The 14,666-nt window shown below is 40.2% G+C and overlaps 1 protein-coding gene across 1 annotated transcript in view; it reads left to right on the plus strand.

Moving 5' to 3' along the window:
* The window catches only part of EGFR (epidermal growth factor receptor), a 227,961-nt gene extending 220,044 nt beyond the window's left edge, over nt 1–7,917 (plus strand). The window contains exon 28 of the mRNA XM_074988061.1: nt 1,306–7,917. Within this exon, the coding sequence (XP_074844162.1) occupies nt 1,306–1,682 (377 nt within the window). The 3' untranslated portion in view covers nt 1,683–7,917. The remainder of the gene's footprint in view (nt 1–1,305) is intronic.
* The last annotated feature ends 6,749 nt before the right edge of the window (nt 7,918–14,666 follow it).

Consider the following 14,666-nt stretch of genomic DNA (forward strand, 5'->3'; position numbering starts at 1 on the left):
CTCTGGGTAATGATTTTCCTTCCCCATCCTCAGCAAAGGAGGAGCCATTAAGATAATCACAGTTTTTCTTCACTGGTCATTAAAAGAGAGTGAGGAAATTGTGTAGGATTTTTCTTGTCATTTTTTCCTGGACCTTCTCTGAAAGCTTCTTGACCACATATTATCCACCCCCCGCCCCCACTAATCAGACTTCTGGGGGTTTTTTTAGGGATGCCTTATCAAGGGTTTTTTTTCCCCCTTTTCCTGCTAATAACACATTTCTGAAAATCTCTCCTAAGAATTCTTTAGTTGTTTCATGGTTTTTATTGTAGAAACTCTGCTCATCTTTGATGTTTTCATTGCTTTCAGAACAGTGGCATACTAAAGCGGAATGTAAGGCACAATGAAATATAGACAGCTCCTAATCACAGTCTCCTGTACTTGCAGAGCAGTTGGCTGGAACCAGAATTGGTTGGCTTAAAAGGTCACTAAGGCTATGTCTAGACTGCAGGTTTCTGTCGACAAAACTGAAGTTTTGTCAACAGAGCACAAATCCAGACTGCAGATCTGCCGGTCAGGAGTGTTCTGTCAACATCCCTCTGCACCTCGTTCCACGAGGAAGAAGGGGTGTCTCGACATAAGGGGGTTTTCCAACATTTGGACCCGTGTAGATGGGCCAAATGTTGGATAAGCCTCTCTGGACAGAACAAAAGCAAAGAAAGAGCAAAGAACAAAGAGCAAAAGATACGCAAAATTGCAGTGCTCAATTTGTGTATCTTTTGCCAGCAATTCCCTACAGTCCAGACACTGCCTAAAAGTGATATATTTTAATAAAACAATACACTTGCAATGCTTTGCTCTCCAAATAGTACTGTAGTTCAGAGAGAGAGAGAGAGAGAACCAAACGAACCAGCATTGCATTGGTGGGACATGGGATCTCAATTGCTGTTGGTCTTTTTCCTTTCTTTTAAGTCATTTCCATTATCTTTAAATATTTCCCCAGATACATGGGTGCTCTTGGCTAAACTCTCTGGCTAGTATTTCAGAACACTCCCTGGGGATTGAGTGTTTGACTGAAATGAATGGAAAGTGTGTGGCTCTATTCCCTTGGCTGCTTTGAAAATCTGATTAGTTGAACTCTTGGTCAGAGGAACTTCTTGCTTTTGGCTAAGTCTGTGAATCCTGAGGAAGATCCAAAAGATTTGTGGAATGATGTGTGAGAAGATTGTTTCCACGTGGTTAAAAGTGCACATCAGATCATTAAAAGGGCTGTGTTAGTTACTTATCTTTAATTTTTCTTTTTCTTTTTTTTTTTTTTAATCTCAGAATATGTCAATCAATCAGTACCCAAAAAACCATCGGCATCTGTGATACAGAATCCAATCTACAACAACTTATCCCTCCCCATTAACTCCAAGCCATCCACAGCCTCAGGCTATCTGAATTCCCACAGCACAGCAGTGGACAACCCAGAATATCTCAACACAAACCAGTCCCCTTTTGTCCAAACGGTTTTTGAGAGCTCCTCCTACTGGGACCAAACAGCCAATCACCAAATAAATCTGGACAATCCTGACTACCAACAGGACTACTTTCCTAAGGAAACTAAGGCCAATGGCATCTGTAAAGTTCCTGCAGCAGAAAATCCTGAATACTTAAGGGTAGAAGCACCGAAAAGTGAATACATTGAAGCCTCAGCATGACCACAGAAAAACTTTTTCTTCTTGCAGTAATACCAACTAAAAGTCAGATGAACAACATGGCTGCTGCAGGATCAAACTGTGAACAGACAGAAAAGCAAATACTGTTCACTGACAGACATGCTTTTCTCTTCAAGCCTGTGGGCTGAATTCACCAAACTCATTTTACTGTACATTCTGGGCTTTTCCTTGCCCTTCCACATACATAACTTAGGCACATACCATACACATGCACGTTGGACTAGAGCAAAAACTTCCTACAGATAAGAAATCACAGATGCATTCCTTTCGTTTTCAAATGGTAGCACTATAAAAAGCCATTTTGAGATAAACTGTAAGAATTCCTTTCTACAATGCATATTTCTATAAACATTTCTTTTGGAATTTTTGGATCTTTTGCAAGATGAGACACTTGCCTGCTGGATTGTTATATGACTCTCCAACCACCTGGAGGGAGAAAAAAGGAATATGTTGTTCAGTCCCCTGAGAAGAATTTTTTTCACACTCTTGGAAGTTAAATGGCTGTTCCAAATTATTGGCTCTTAAATATTGGCTCTTTTTACTGCCTTGTGGTACAAACAGGAAAAAAAAAGCTTCTGGGAGAAATGTGGATAGTCTGCTCGATGAGGCATGTGTTTTAAATGGAACAGGTTGGTGAAATTTTATAACCCCCGGTGTATTTAGCACAAGGACTTGATGGTTGCCCATATGACCTTACTGACCACTACTGCTGAAGACCAGCAGGAAGAACTCTACACACAGGAGAGTTGTTTGTAAATGTTTATGAAGTACTTTCATGTCTGTTTTCTCTATGTTGAATGCAAGCCTTCCTTCTTTCCTGTCCATTGGTTAGCTCTACGTTTTGTTAAATTGCATTTTAAACAAAAATTTTAATGATGTTGATATGGTTAAAAAATGAAGTGTCCGTTCCCTCTGTCTCAATCTCATTTGGAAAAACTTCCCAGAAAGGACAAGGAAATGTGAAAGATTGTTCATTGGATTACTAGTGAGAGAGGTGGTGAGCAGAATCCAACTGCACAAAATTAAATGTGACTAAGACAAAAATGCAAAAAATGCAAAGCGAGGAAGTAAGATTTGGTGGTGGTGGTGGTTGTTTTGTTTTGTTTTTTAAGTAGCTCAGTCAAAAAACATTTTTCCTCTGTAAGAATCCAAAGAAAAGGCCCATGGTGGGAGAGAGCAGGAGAGACTCATAAATATAATCTGGTAAACTTGAGGCAGAGTATAGCCAACTTCTTTATCACTGTGTGGGAAGCTGTTGTCTCTTAGATGACTACTGCTGCTGTCTTCGGGTGGTCTTTTACATTGGATAGGATGGAAATACAGTGAGTAAATCAGGGGAAAGATAATAGTCTGAAGTGTTGGAATGCAATTGTTTAGTTTAGGCTGGGGTTCTGAATCTTCATTGCACCACAGCCCCCTTCTGACAACAGATTACTATGTGACCCCAGGAGAAGAGACTGAAGCCAGAGCCAGGTGAGGGAGTGAAAGAAAAGCCCAAGGGTTTCAGCCACAGAGGGGAGGCCTATAACCTGAGTCCCACCACCAAGCCTGAAGCCTTTGGACTTTGTCCTTAGGCAGTGGGATTCGGGCTCCAGACTCCAGCAAATCTAACACCGGACCTGGAGACCACATTAAAAAGTGGTTTCAACTCACAGTTTGACAACCTCTGGCTTAGTTTATTCTTCTGAAATTGGGTGTTCCTAATTGTCACAGTGGAATAATTCAGATCAATATTTGGCTTATTAAATATACAATATATCTATTGTACGTAAAGCCACTGTAGTACAGGAATTTACAGGGATTGCTTCTGTTTAAGTTGCATGTAGGCTTTAAAACTCCTGATGTTCTTTGACTACCTTTTTGTTATCATTTTGCTGTCTTCTTTCAAAGTGGTTTGAAAAACAATAGTTAAAGGATTGATTCAAAGTGTAACTAGTAATATAGAGGCATGCCTCCTCTGCCTTGCTGGGAAAAACCCTTACAGCCAATTAACTGGATCTGAAGCCAGGTGTGAGTCAAGCATTTTCCACACTAAGATCCTTAGTTAATAGTTTACCATTTGGAAATTACTTGAGATGATGTAAAAACTGTAGCACACAAAGTATGTGTAATTTATACCTAAGATTATCAATGCAATCTATCGCATCAGGGAACTGTCAAATTTCACTCCTCTGTCACTATGTGTGGAATACCTCAATATAAATTCCAGTTGAATACTGTATTTGAGTCCAGGATCAGGTCCCAAGTCCTTAAAATATTGTTGTGGCAGATTTGTTTTGGGACAGTGCTGGGCAGATTTCTTTGAGGGGGGCAGAAATAAAGACGGGCAGGGTAAAATGTCTCATGTTAGAGCCATGTAGTAGACTGTTGTTGAAAGCCTATACATGTATAATAATACGTCCTTAACAGTACAGAGTCTGGAGCTAGAGAGCAAATTTGGTCAAAATACATTTATTGTCATAGTCTTTGAGCACATCTCAGCTGGAGCCAGAGACTTACCAATTGGTAAGACTGGAGCCAGAGACTTACAGAGACTATGAAACAACTTGTGTTATTTGCTTGAAACTAAAACTTTGAAAAAATTCTGCCCTCAAGTACAGTTTACCATTGTGTATCTGAAAGCAAGTTTTTGTCCCAATATCATGTTAAAAGTGCACTAGACACACACGCTCAAATAGACTTTCACCCATGTGTACACAGTCATTTTAATAATCTTTTATTCCTTTTTCCTCATTAACAAGCTCATAACAAGACTGTATGTTTGTCAAGTGACTTTCCAACGCAAGTCATGGAGAGTTTATAAGGTCTACTACTCAAAGAAATACAGTACAATACACTACTACATGGTTTCCTACAATCTTTCCAACACTATTCCCAAAATTATCCACTGATATTTTTAGCTTTAAAAATGGTTATTTTTTAAAAAATAAAAAAGTTACTAGCTTTATGTAGCATTAAAACTATTTAACCTCGCTATATTTTTAAAGTGGGTCCTGAAAGATTTTGTAACCTGACCTCCATGAAAGCCAATGAGCGTTATGCAGCTATATCCTTTAATGGTGTTCAAGAAATTTAAGGTTGAGTTCTCTTTTTTTATTTATTGTTTAATTGAAAACAGAGAGAGAATTGTAGGAGCTACCTTCTGATACAAGATTTTCTGTAACTTATGAACTCTCCTAATTTATGTAGTACAGACGCTATGCTTATGAACTAATAATATTTTTAAATCCGATAAACGTGTCATGATTTCCTATTAGGTAGTCCTAAATTATTCAGCCACTTACAGAAATGAGCAGCAATGAGTACATCAGCATGGCAGCTGAGCTTCACTGTATCAAAATATTCCAGTGCTATTTATACTAAGTAAATGTGTGGTTTAAGTGATCTAATGTTTTTACTGGAGGATACAAATTGTGCAGGAACAATGGGAGTTATGTGGTAATTTCACCTTTTTGTGAAATCCTGATAAACACTGTTTAAGTAAACTCTGGATTATAACCTTTCTCCTTCTGCATCTTAGGCCAATTAGTCACCCTCCTTATAGCTGAAATAAATGCATATAATTTAAAGGCTTATTGCCTTTTTAGGGGCAGTTGCACCTGTACACAGGTACAAAGGCAATGATAAGCGACACTTCAGGATCTCCTATAGATCACCTCCCCTAGAATGTGCTAGATTTCAGAGTAAATCTTCCTAAGTTTCTTATGATGACTATGAAAACAGTTGCATGTCACCACTCAACAGTCTACAAAAATGCTATTTAGCCTAAGTGAAAGCCTGAAACCATTTTGGCGTATTGTATAAAGTAAGTTTTCTGCAGGGTCCAATGCCCTTGTCTCATTGGCAAGTCAAACGAAGCAGTTTGACAAACTTTTTTGGTCAGACCAATTTGGAATGCATGGCACATCTTGACATTTTTAAAAAATGTTTAAGGTTGATTTGCTGCTCCTTCCTATCCCATTCAACTGATTTTTCAGGCCCTGAAGTAGTAGGTTGCATTGTATTTCCCCTGGAAAGGAAAAAAGGCCTGGGTGGGGTGTGGTGGGTGTAAGTAGAATTATATTGCAGGACCATTACCGGAGGATCTATACACAATACGGATCCATTGGCCCAAATATGCTTAGAGAGGAAGCCACAGCAGTCATTGCATACTACTTCAGTTCGGCATGACAGTAGTAACTGTGAGTGAGTAAGTAGGTGCCTAGGGCCATACCTTCTGATGGGGGGAATATTATCCTCCCAACTTTAATATGGTTTGGTTTGGGGTTATTTTGAGGGCTGGGGGTTGGGTGCAAAATCAGTTTACTCAGGCTTTGTGCTACAAATGTGAATTTTATCCTGTGCGTAGAAGATCAAGTATGTGTAGTTCAGATCCAATTTAACAGGACTTCAGATGACTGGGGCACCTCCTACAGAGAAGTGCCTGAGGTGTCAGTCTGTATGGGGATGAATAGCTCCATGCCCCTGAGTGACTCTTTGCATTTCCTGACAAACACTCATTTAGAAGTTTAACATCTCCTATAGCACGTAAGCTGTTCCCTCTTCACTGTCCAATGGTAACATTGCCCTAGCTCTTTTCTTCATCTTCAGCAGCAGCGTCTTTTACATTTCTCCATGAGAAAACATTTTAGTTGGGACAAAGTGTCTGTCTGTTTTATCTCCCTCCCTGAAGAAAATGTACGGTAATTAAATTTTAAACACTGTAAAGTTACGCTGCCAAGTAGCACACTTCACCCGTGTGTTTTGGATCGTTGCTGTTAAATCACCACTGAACCAGATTTTTATATTGAAATCTTGTTTTCTAGCTTTGCGTTCGCAATGAGGTTTGTTTCTTATCTGCTCTAACAAATGCCTTTTAAAGTCTTTTTAATAATTTTTTTTTAAAAAATCTGTAAAATAAAAAAATGACACATTTTAAAGAGCTCTTTAAATCGGGTTGTGTTAGGACCAAAGACAGAACATCTTCCTTTAAAACAAGAAAAAGAATAAATCAAAATGACGATTGACCGCATTTCTACAGCTGCTTATCTGTGGGAGAAATCACTGCCCCCTAATCCTGCATTGAGTCCCACTGAAGTTAATAGGGTTCTTCATGAGAACAAGGATATGCCCACAGTGATCCAACTGGAGCTGTGTGTAACATATGGGCCAAATCTGATACCTTTATTTTGAGTCATGATCTGCTCAATCAAAACTCTCATTAAATTAAGGGAGTTTGGGCCAAATAGGGACTCACTGAAAACTAAACAAAGACTTTAGGTTTTGGCTTAATGTCAGGGGTGGGGGATGAATTGAGGGGCTCATAATGAGTGATTGGATCACTGCTCTTTATCTGACCAAGGCTGTAGGCCGACCAAGGTTGACTCTCACTTTGTAAGCATGTTTTTTATTACATTATTTCTTTAAACGTGGCGTGTGGACAAAAAGCATGAAATTTCATGATGCACATCTGTGTCCCTGCCGTATTCTGCCTGCTTTACCAACTGCACACATTTCTAGGCCACCAGTGTTTCCTTAAGATTATGGATTAGAAATTATGGTTATAATTTCCAATGATTGTCAGTAGGAATTCAGATGACTTTGAGAGGAGGATGTAATACTCTTAGGCTATGGCATGGTTAGAATGTGGTAGGGTTCAAGTCAAGGAGAGGAATTCTTTAAGAGTGAACAAGGAAATCTAGAACACGGCTAGCAAAAACCACATGATGCATTGAGCCAACTCTGGTCCCAAAAGAGTCAGTGGCAAAATGTCTAAAGTCAGGATTTTGGTCCAGTAGGCTCTGCCTTGTGTCTGTGTAGCCCTCCCCTCGTTGTTACCTCCAAATAGTTCACCCTCCTTATGAGTAAGCTGAAAAATCAAAAAAACACTGCCCTAACCAATTGCTTTCTAAGGGATTTGTGACACGATACATGCGTTTAGCCCTCCCAGTGGTTCTGGCGATGTTTCCAAAACATCCTTCTAACAGCTGAGATGCCGTCTGAAGCATGGTAGTTTTGGAAAGCCATCAGCGTTGAGCTAACTCTGCTCCTACTCAGGTCAATGGGAATGTTACGATTTTAGTGGAAGCAGAGTGAAGCTGCTGTTGGATGCTTTTGAAAATCCCTCTCGCAATGTGTTAGGGATCCAGTGTCAATTTTAGGTTGCTTTGTAATGATGCCATCAACTGGGAATAATGCCTTGGTTATTTTAAAAAAAAAAAAACTAAGTCCAGCAATATATCCATATAGACGGTACCTTTTAGCATTGTAAAGTTAATCGACTATTTTGAACGCACTATTTGTACAAATAAGAAATGCTGTCTTTTATACAGTTTAATGGTTTATACTATTGATCAAAGATTGTTTGTATATTGTGTGATGATAATGAGGTGTGTATATTCTTAATTGTTTTTAATTTTTGGACAACATTTATTGTAATATACAGTATTGTATTTAGGAGCAAATAAATCTGGTTGCCTGTTTGGTAAGGTTAATAGCCATGGAAGAGCTAATGTTAAGTCTTTTCTTGAGAAAATTTGATTTTAAAAAAAGTGTCACTTTGGGGATTTAACCAGTGCTTACAGGTGTTAATAACAAGGGGCTTTTCCTCTCTCCAGCGCATTCATGCTGTCCTCATGACCAGTGTTCACTGTTGGAGTTTCATAGCATCGTATGAGACAACTAGCAGTTTTGTCCACCGCACTCTTTGAAATGCGCAGCAATGCCTCTCCATAATTTTATCACAAACATGAAACTAAGTCAAAGCAAAACCTCAGGCTCAAAACCATGGGGTATTTTGCTTTTGAGGCCCATGTTATTGCCCATTCGTAAATTGTATACTATGAAAAAAATCCCTTAGGCATCTCTCTCCACCAGCATGAGCAAAGCAAAAATCTGTGGTAAGGGCTTGGGATATAAATACATTAAAATAATATAAACACCAACAAAATATTTCAATACATTAGGGGAGAAAATTACTTGAAAAAGGCCTGGAAAAGGAAATAAAACTCACAGCTGCCCACCCTGACCCTACTCCGGGCAACAAACTAAATAGTCAAATGAAAAAAAGCAAACAATGAACTTTAGTTTTAAAACAGTACAGGAAAGAGGAGTTTCTCAGACTAACACGGAGACATGAACTAGCAGGGTTTCAGAAGAAGAGAAACCATGTAAATTAGGATCATAGCATATATAGGATATTAATCCAAATGGTGGAACTCCCCACTGACTTTAATAGCAGTTACATACAAGGATCAAGAGAAGCACATGGTCCTAAAATATAACAGTTTTATGAGTTATATAGAAGGGAAAGAAAAATTTAGTGTGCTTCCTTCAGCAGCAAAATACATTGTGTTGCTAAGATGGTAAAAGGTCAGACGAGTTGGAGTACAAGATCAGCCTGGATAAGTCCCCATTATACTGACTTGTAAATTAATAGTTTTTTCTTTATAGATGAATTTTGTACACAGAGAAAAAGCCACTACAGCACCTTTCATCCAATCCCTTCCATTACGTAAGCCGCATGCTGAACCCCCTTGACTTATTTTATGCAGAAAATTATGTAGTTTTAAAACAGCCTATAATTGTGTCTCAAATGTCTAATGTGTATTAATGCATGATATTTTTATTTTAATAAAAGTAATGAAATTGACTTCTCTTTTTTGGGTTTTTTTTTTCTTTCTACAGATTAGTACAGTCCTGCAGACCTGCTACTATCCACTTCATACCTGTGGACCATGTATGTGGATCTGACACATCTGTGTCAGTAGAACTCTGTAGAACAAAGTAGAACTCTGAGCAAATCTAGGTTGGGGGAGCTCCAGTTTCTTTCACAGGTTATAATTATCCTTTGCTCTTCCAAAACACCTTTCATACAAGGATCACCACACCAAACAGTAATCTGCAGTGTTGTAATAACCACATTGATCTCAGGGTATCAGAGAGACAAGGTTGATGAGGTCATGTCATTTATTGGACCAGTTGCTGTTGGGGAAAGAGACAAGTTTATGATCTCACACATTTTATTGATAGTTATCAGAGGCCTCAAGAAGAGCTCTGTATAAACTCAAAACCTTCTCTCTCTCACCAACGGATGGTCCAGTAAAAGAAATGACCTCACTCACTTTGTCTCGCTAAATTCTACTTTAGGCTCACAACTTTCCTTGTAAGGCAGAAAATAGAATTATTACCCCATTTGACCAGTAGGAAAATTCAGACAGAGAAGTTTCATGATTTGCCCAAAAGCTGACAGACTGCGGAAGAGCTGGGGATACAACCCACAGCCATCATCTTCAAAAACAAATGCCTAAAGGTAGACTCCTGCATCCATAATGCTCCTAAGTATAATGGCCTGACACTCAGAGGTGCTGTACACAGATTAGTTTCTACTGACCTCAATGGCAGCAATATCAGTGAGAATCTACAGGGTAATGCTAGCATGTCTTTTTATCTAAAGGCGATAAAGGGATCAAAGGGTCTGAGTTATGACAAAGGGGTGTCTGTGATTGAGTTAGATACTTGAGGCTAGACACCTAAACAGCAAAGATTGCATTATGGCCACAGAGGGTACGTCTACACTAATGCTAATCAAGTTAGCATGCTAAAAACAGAGCATAAACATAGAGGGTGGGGATGTGAGCAGTGGGAAGGATTAGTTGCCCCAGCTGTGTCCCTGACATCAAACAAAACAAGGGACAGTATTTGTAAGAGTTGGTTATTCTGTTAGATAATATGAATTTGCCAAGGGAGAGAACTCAGGAAACACCCAGTATGGAGTTCAAAGCAGACCTGATAAAATACTAGGGTTATCAGCATTGAGCCGAACCAGCACTAGGTCGCCCTACCAGATCGCAGTTACCTCTTTCACCTTTGGGCCCAATCTATTGTTGACTTGTGACCTTGTCATATATTTTAAGCTTGTGAAGCTGAATGACACCACCAGTAGGGCTTCTGAAGCTGGAACACAAGGGGGCAAGCAGGCAGCTCTTACAATTGGGTTATTAGGCTTGGCTATGATTTCACATCTGTTTTATTAGTGTAAGCTACAGGTAGTCATGTGCCAGCCCTCCGTTGCCTGCAGAGCACTGTATAGCACTCTGGAAGTGACCCAAAGGGCCCAGGGTTCCAGCTGCTACCACTGCAGGCCTTTCAAAACCATCAGGCCCCGGGGCAGCTGCTCCCTTTACCCTCCCTTTCTGTGTGTGTGCGTGTGCGTGTGCGTGTGCGTGCGGGCGCCCCCTTTATACCCCACTTACCAATGAGGAGAGTGGCTGGTAACCAGACTGCAGTTTACCCTTGAGGCAAGGGACTGGACCTTCGACCACAGTTGGCTTCTGAGGCAAGTGGCACTACTAAGAATGGCCAGTCGTCCAGGAGAGAGGGGTGATACACAGGCCTCCGGATGTGCAAAAGAGGATGTGCGGTACAGGGAGTGGCGTGGGTCCTAGGGTGATGGAGAGAACAGAAGTGATGGCAGGTGAGACACCTGCTGAGAAGGGTGTATGGTACTTTTTAATGAACTAATTTCCAGAACAGCCAGTAGGGGGCACCCCAGTGGTGAGTCACACCCTGTTGCAGGGATATAAAACCCATGGCCCTGTTCCTTTTTTGGTCTTTTGTGCACGCTCAGATCCCTGGACTGGTGTCAGCTGGAGCTATGACTTTGAATCACTCAGCTAATTGCGCGTTCATCTCTTTAGTGATTTAAGCATTGTAAGGATCTCAGGAGACCTTATTGGCTTAATGCTCAAGCTGAAAGTCTAGCTTGGTGGAATGCTATGAATAAGTGGAATGATACGAGTTTTTTTGTTTTTTTGTTTTGTTTTGTGTTTTTTTAAATTTAAGGGGATAATTGACTATATCTATTTCATGCACAAATCACGCCAAACCCCCTGAAAAAGAAAGGGTTCATAGGTGAAAGTTCTGTGTAGCCCACTTTCGGAAAGAGCCTGCAATAAGTTGATAACTACGTGTGACTGAGTATCATAAATGTATATAGTTTCATTATTGCTCAAGCTGCATGATAAAATTTGAATCTTCTGATGCTGACGTTCTCAAAAGTGGGAGTGTCCACGTTGGGAATTTGGCTTTGTTCAATCTCTCCTTTTAGACAACTGTACAATTACATTAGCGCCACTACCAATTGCATAGGCCAATGGTGTTCATTTGGGTACATGCTTGTGGTGATGGCCTTAAACCTTTCCCACAAAATATACATAAGTATGCACAATTAAGGGGCCGTACCATGGAAGGCCTTAACTCCTCATAGGTGATTCTGCACTATGAGTACATGCTTATGATTCTTCCTAAAGGCCGGGGGTGTGTCTCAAACCAAGGGTTGCAATGTTGTTGGCTGGGGCGGGTTTCATGAGCTGCCAGCCTCCATCCCCAAGTCTTACTTTGTCCCCAGCATTTATAAGAATGTTACATATAAAAAGTGGGTTTTAGGGAGGGGGGAGATCACACTTGGTTTTGCTGTATGAAAGGGGTTATCAGCACCAAAATGTGAGCCCCACAGTCCTTTCATGCTAACTCAGGGAAGCGTCTACTACCCACCCACCACCCACATCACAAGGGCCTTTTTAAAAATACAACTGCAAATCTAAATGAGGAAATTTTTTTTCTAATTTTTTCAGAAGTAGTTCCAAACTTTTAAGATGTACCTTGTGTTGAACTGGGGACTTACCTCTGTTTTTGTGAAAGAGCACACACACTTCTACACTAGATACATCAACAATTTCTCCTTGTCACTCAGGAAAGGAAACCTACCTCAGTTCTGCGTGCTACATGGTTTGCATTGCCAGCATTAGACCCGTCTCAATCATGGCATGGGCCAACAAAAAAATCATAAAGCAGGTTGATGAAAGCGGGTAATGGCATGTCTGCAGGAGGGTGAGGCATCAGGGAAGCTGTTTTTGGCTTTAGCAAGCTTGTTAGAATGAAATGGCTGGGTCAGCTAGCTGTGTGGTGTTAGACTTAGATTTGTCAAGCTCCAGCTGAGTGGGCTGAATCATATCTAGTTGGCGTGTAGTTTTTTTATGACGTCATCAACCTGGCTGACCAGAAGAGTGGAGGGCAGGAAGGAAGCATCGAGGGAAGGCAGGGTCCTGAGCTTAGAGGCAGGGCATTCTGCTTCTTGGGGATTCAGTCCTGCAAGGGTACTGAGTAGCAGCACTTATGCTCGTTTAACTGTAGGTTTAAATGTTTTTCTGGATTAGGACCAACGTGCTCGGCCCACAGTCCATAGCAGCCAACAAAAACCAAATGTATCAACTGGATCACAAAACATGTTTCAAACCCTAAAAATCATGGTATGTAACATGCCTCAACAAACCAGGCATGCATGGAGGCAGGGCTTGGATTGTTTTTTAAACTGTGTAGAGGAAATGGGTTAAAATAAACAAATGGAAAAAATGGTATATGAACTGGATCACTTACACTGCTCCAGTACAAATTAAGGGCCCAATCATGCAGCTGACATATCAGATCCTAATGACAGAATGAGTTACAAAGTAACAGGCCTGCAGGTGCACATATGAGAGTGGGCTTTGGTGAGGCTCCGTAACGGGCATAGTTGCGAGATCAGTGTTTTGGCTGGGGAGCCAGGTCCTCTCTTGGATTTTTGGTTTACACCAAACTTCAGGGGACTCAAATCCAGCCTCAAAGGGTCACACAGTGTGAAACTTAGCACACGAGTCCTCAAAGCAGAAAGCCCTCTGTTGTGGGTTTTTTGGTTTTTGTTTTTTTTTTTTAAATGAGCACAGAAAATACGAGTTATTTGTCAAAGCAGCCTAGCGAGTTTAAAAATGAAAGTAAAAGGGCAAAAGGTAGGCTTTCAGCACAACTTAAAATTGTATGATTTTTTTTTTAAAAAAATTGCATATTGGTGGTCTATAACACAGAGCAGGTCTTTTCACCTCTTATGCAGACTTCAGGCAACAAAGGCTTTAAACACAGGTTCTGTATATACAGCGACCTGTAATACTTGCTAGCCTTAAAAGACCTGATTCCCTACTGTTACGTTACTTTAGTGCCCATGTATTTGTATAAAACGTGTCTATGACTAGAGCTCTGAGGTGCTATGGAAATGCTAATAATAAGTGCAACACCATTGAAGTTAACATTTAATGTGAAGCTGAATCAATGCAGGGATGAATCGGTCTCATCAGCTGCAGTCGTCCTATGGTTGCTGAATATAGTAAGCAGACCTTACGATGTTTTTAAACTATAATTTTTGGAGTAATTTTGAGACTGATATGGCTGTGTCTACACTACAGAAATAACTTCGAACTTGCTTACTTCAAAGTGCAACTTTGAAGTAAGCAACTTCTAATTTGAGCGTCTAAGCACACCCTGCTTCGAAGTTAAACGCCAAAATAGGGCACTACTCCATTCCTGGGCATGGAGTAAGGAATTTGAAGTTTGGCTCCCTACTTTGAAGTTAATGTCAAAGGAAGGGAAAATACATGTAGACCCTCTGCTGGCTGCTTTGATGTAGTGCCTAACTTTGAAGTTAATGCCTCATGTAGATGCACCCATATATATGTGAAGTAACATTTCACAACAGTAAGAATGGGATCTATGAGCTCTAGCACTCTGACAATTATAGGGGTAATTTTCATTCTTCTGGCACAAATATATTTCTTGCACTTTCTATATTGTCTAATATGTATGTAATACATATATTAAAGTACTGAGTGTTAACATTTTCCTAGAAGTATGCATTTGCACAAATAACATTTTTTTAAAACAAAAATGCCTGAAATACAAGTCCACTGTGTAAATGCATAAAGTACACTCAAAGTAGTGAATCTCACAGCTGTAGGCATGTTAGTTTGTAACTTCATGTATAACAAGCAGTCCTGTGACTAACAAATTTATTAGGTCATAAGCGTTTGTGGGTAAAACCGATGTCAGCTGAAGTGGGTCTTACCCATGAAAGCTCATGACCTGATAAATTCAATAATCTCCAAGGTGCCACAGGACTGC

This window comes from Carettochelys insculpta, chromosome 2 (genome assembly GCF_033958435.1).
Source record: "Carettochelys insculpta isolate YL-2023 chromosome 2, ASM3395843v1, whole genome shotgun sequence".
NCBI lineage: Eukaryota > Metazoa > Chordata > Testudines > Carettochelyidae > Carettochelys > Carettochelys insculpta.